The sequence below is a fragment of the Austrofundulus limnaeus genome, unplaced genomic scaffold (genome assembly GCF_001266775.1).
Source record: "Austrofundulus limnaeus strain Quisiro unplaced genomic scaffold, Austrofundulus_limnaeus-1.0 Scaffold242, whole genome shotgun sequence".
Lineage (NCBI taxonomy): Eukaryota > Metazoa > Chordata > Actinopteri > Cyprinodontiformes > Rivulidae > Austrofundulus > Austrofundulus limnaeus.
In genome coordinates this window covers 273351-277907 of record NW_013952644.1, presented here as the reverse complement: position 1 = coordinate 277907, position 4557 = coordinate 273351, and the positions used below count along the sequence as shown (strand labels likewise).

Here is a 4557-nt window from a genome sequence, read left to right as displayed (position 1 = left end):
TTATTGTGAAAGAGTGGTTCAGGGAGCATGAGACATCATTTTTACACATGGATTGTCTCCACAGAGTCCATTGAGAATATTTGAGATGTGCTGGAGAAGGTCAGACTCTACCATCATCAATGTAAGATCTTGATAAAAGAAATTATGCAACAGTGGATGGAGGTAAATGTTGTGACATTGCAGAAGCTTATCGCAACAATGCCACAGTGAGCGYATGTTGTAATCAAAGCGAAAGCAGGTCCAACGAAATATTAAGTGTATTGTCGCTTTTTTTGTGGGGGGGGTGCGACGATGACTTTTTTTTACTTTTTTTAGCCAGGCAGTGTATTTCAGTGGGGATACACACTGAGATCTGTGTTTTGATGTTCATATCCCCATCAGGGAAGTGCGGGAGTTCACCAATGGATCTGTGTGCTTGGAGTGCGACAGCCAGTGTGAGAGGATGGATGGAAACAGCATGACGTGCCTCGGCCCGGTAAGACTCTACTGATTCTGCCTTGGGCAAACTCATCCACTGGTACATATCTGTAATACAGCTGGGTACATACAAGTTACTTAAGTACCTGGTTGGAAAATGAATGTACCTGTTTAGTGTGTGTGACTTACATGATAAGTATATGGTACCTACCTGCTAAGTATCAGGYATGCACCTGCTAAGTAAGTGGTGCATACCTGCTGAGTAAGTAGTATGTACCTGGCACATACGTACACAACTCATACAAACTCAATAAGTATGTACTAAACCATTTTATGTATTACTACTACCCCACCTCTTTTAAAACTTGTATGGCTCTGCCATGAGGAAGTTCGGCCTAAAGACACAGCCCAGAGGTGTTTCTGGTCCCCACCTGTCRTTTTGCTCCTCAGCATGRCTTCCTAAAAACGCTGCAGGATTTCTCAAACATGCATGAATGAGTCAGAKCAAGGCTTTGGGCATGTTTTTATGAGAGTATAACATTATAACATGATATAAAACTCAAAAAAGTTTAATGTACATGATATTGCCCCTTTAAATTAGTTTGCCAACCACCAATACAACTAAAGAAGAACTTATAGAAGAAGAATGCGGACTATACTGTACAAGCCTCCTTCTTTTAGCAGTACAAATGCCAAAACAGTGACCAGTCCCACCATTTTGGAGCTGCAGTTATGAAGCAGAATGAGTCAATGACCTAACCCTCACTGTCCCAGTTCTCCAAACTTTGCACGCTTGTAACATGCATACTCAGATCAACACCTGCATACCTTGATGTAMTTCACTCTGCGGAGGTCTGTGTGGACTCGAGGCTGACTCAATACAGATTGGAGGTGGACGTCCACCGAACAGTTCCCCTTAAAAAGATCAGTTTTTTTACGTCTGCATCCTCGGTGTCRCACAATAAAATGCCCGGCAAGTTCATTTCACATTGAACTGTTTTGTATGCAACACCAAGCAGATATAGTTGAGAATCAGCCTCAGCTTGTGGACGAAATGAAGTCAAATTTTGGAGAGTGTCTCACGAAGGAGATTAGAAAATATAGAAATTAAATGATGCATAAATGAGGGAATATAAGGACTTTCAAAGAACAAATAATTCATGGGAGGAAATAGCTCAGACCCTGGCTAAGCTAAGTTCTTTTCTTTTGTGTTGTTTTCTTAAAGCTAAAAGGCAAGCTATCTTTTCCCCCTCGCCTGATGACATCATGACTGAAATTGTGAGAAATTAAAGAATTTGTCAGGCAATCAGTAAGCTCGAGTGTGAAGTCTCAGTACAGTATTGTGCTTAATCCATGAGCCGCGTGGACTCAAAGAGTAAGCACAGTACGTCCGAGTATGTGGGAACATTTATGTGCACTTCGACTGACTACACACTTCATTTGGTGTAGTGCATGCATTGGGACTGGGCCCAAACTAGACCAATTTTTTTGATCAAAGTATTTTTTTATTGTTTTTAACAAAAACACAAACAAAAAACAAACTAATAAAAAACACACCCCTAAAAACCCTTCCATCCCTCCCCACCTATACCAGATCTGCTAACAAAACATAAACATAAATACATCTTGTATTCATGTATCTGTAAATACAAAACACAGGTTTGTGTACAAATAACCATTATTTGACCATTAGACAAAGTTATCTACTGAAGTTTTTTCTACGTAAGATAAAAATGGCTGCCAGATTTCAAAGAATTTGTTTACAGATCCCCTAACAGTATATCTAAWCTTCTCTAAATGAATGTAAGACATAACTTCTCTTAACCAAGGACCATATACTGGAGGATGTGGATCCTTCCATCGAAGAAGAAGAAGTCTTCTAGCCAGTAGAGAGCAGAAAGCTAACACCGTCCTCTGATGTTCACTGAGGGAAGCTTCTGCTGGAGCCACCCCAAAGAGAGAGAGATGAATGGTGATGGATGATAAACTAAACCAATGGATCATAGATGCATATACATTTTGTAGTTCCGAAAGCTTAGGTAAAATCCACCCAGTGATTCATGAGATATTTTGCTGACAGAAAATTAAAGTTGCACAGACAAGCAATTGCAGTTTTACCTGCTTTTTATGGTGACAAGAGATAAGGAGATACTGTTTCTTGGAYGGGTTGTTCAGAGCTGTAATTTCGTTGTGCTCTGTACAATGACAATAAAGGCAATTCTAAACCTGACTAGGTGTTTTGTTTTCAAACAGCTGCTTCAAATATAAATCTGCAAAACAAAAAGAAGTATTTGAAGCATTTTTCTTCCTTCCTAGTGTCTAAATATTTACAGAGTTGCTGAGGGGGAAAAGAAAGAAAAGATTCAACGTGTAGCTGCTGCATCAAACGCGGACATGATCTGAACACAGAATCCAATTCTACATTTGCAAAAGTTACATTACTGGAAGATGAATCTAATGTGCTGCATGGCTGATTTTTGGGTGAATCCCACAATTGTGCGACTAACCTTTGCTGACAGTCCCCCTCTGAGAACGACAAAAGGAGCTGAAGAGAGAGCAACTCGTGAATGCTGGTCACAGCTGAGTTGTAAATAACACCAGAGTCAATCATCCAGAGGGCCCCCACCCCACCCCTCCACTCGCAACCAAACACACAAGCATGAGGCGTACAGATGGACTTTAAGACATCTGTATGCATCTGCACACACACACACACACACACACACACACACACACACACACACACACACACACATGCAAAGTGAGAATGATGTTTATTGATGGCGCGTGGCTGCATGTGTCAAACTTGCAAGCGGCTGTCCGTCAGGTCGCCTTGGTCGTCATTACCAACGGAGCGTGATGCCAAAACTTCCAAAGCTTCTTCAAAAAGGCAAAGCTGCTCTGGCATTCACAAAAACTCCTTGTTTTTGCACAAAATCTGTCATGATTTTCAACTTTTATCAGCTCCGGCCACAAAAAGTACAGTAAGTTTTTTTCTTTTTGTTTTTCTTTCGCCCTTTACTTTCATGCCCTGCTCACGCTCCGCTTCCCGCCTTACTTATTCATGATGCAGCTGAGCTCGGCTCCCGTTTGCCCATATCCTTCCTTTACTTTTGACATGAGCTGATTTTTCTCATGCATTTTGACWATTTCGACGGGGAGTTGCAGCGGAATACACTCTCGGCAATTGCGCTTAACAAATCTCCGAATGAAATTCATGTGCCGGCTAAATTAGCCGCGATAGCGAAGGGAGCAAATTGACCCGATTTGGCAGGTTTGTATTTGATTTGGTTCAATTCTGCTCTCTCTGCTCATACATTTCCCATTCTGTTTTCTGTGACTTCATTTTTTTCCCCTTTCCTCCACTACAGTCACTTTTTTTCCCAATTCTTTAGTTTTTTTTTGGATCAGGATCTGTTCTTTACCAGGTTCTAAAATGGATTAAATCCAACYTGTACAAATTGTACAAAAATATATAACAGACTCAACAAATTAGGAAACATGAGTATAAACTTATATAATCTAATAATATTAGTATAATCTTACTACTTTCATATGAATTAGGAGGGAAAGTAGCAGACGTGCGGCTAATCAAATGTAGTGCTTAATTAATCACCATCAGTTGGACAATCTCTTTAAAGTGGACATGTGCAAAATCCCCCATTTTTTAGCCCTTAAATACATTTTGCTGTGCACTTGGAGTCTCTACGAGAGCAGAAAGGTTTAACTTAATTTCTCCAAATGCTGCATTAATATCTTTATACTCTGTTTGGGTCATATTTTTTATGTTTCTCTATTCCCTATTAAGTTTTTATTTTTTTTAATAATAACCCATGAATTGAGACGCAGCCTCTGAGTTAGCAAAGCTAACTTTTTGGTTAGCTGTGCCCACCACTGCACAGCAGCCAATCTGCAATAGAATATTGGAAATAGAAAAGTATCAAGGTGCTGCAACGTTCCAATCAAAATACAGATCTCAACCTAATTATAATGCTGTAACGAGAGCTGTCTGCAAACGAAGAAGAGTGGACCAAAATTCCTCCACAATCATGTAGGACTGGCAAAGAAAACCACGACTGAGAGTTATTACTGCATGCTTTTGACTTAGTTTGATTAAATTATGATATGATGGAATTTGTT

At 40.0% G+C, this 4557-nt stretch overlaps 1 protein-coding gene across 5 annotated transcripts in view; it reads left to right on the top strand.

The window, feature by feature from the left end:
- The window catches only part of LOC106525812 (receptor tyrosine-protein kinase erbB-4), a 513565-nt gene that overhangs the window by 406552 nt on the left and 102456 nt on the right, over positions 1–4557 (top strand). For all 5 annotated transcript variants that reach the window (XM_014020153.1, XM_014020151.1, XM_014020152.1 and 2 more), the window contains one exon: positions 382–475. In XM_014020153.1, coding sequence (XP_013875607.1) covers positions 382–475 — 94 coding nt within the window. The remainder of the gene's footprint in view (positions 1–381; positions 476–4557) is intronic.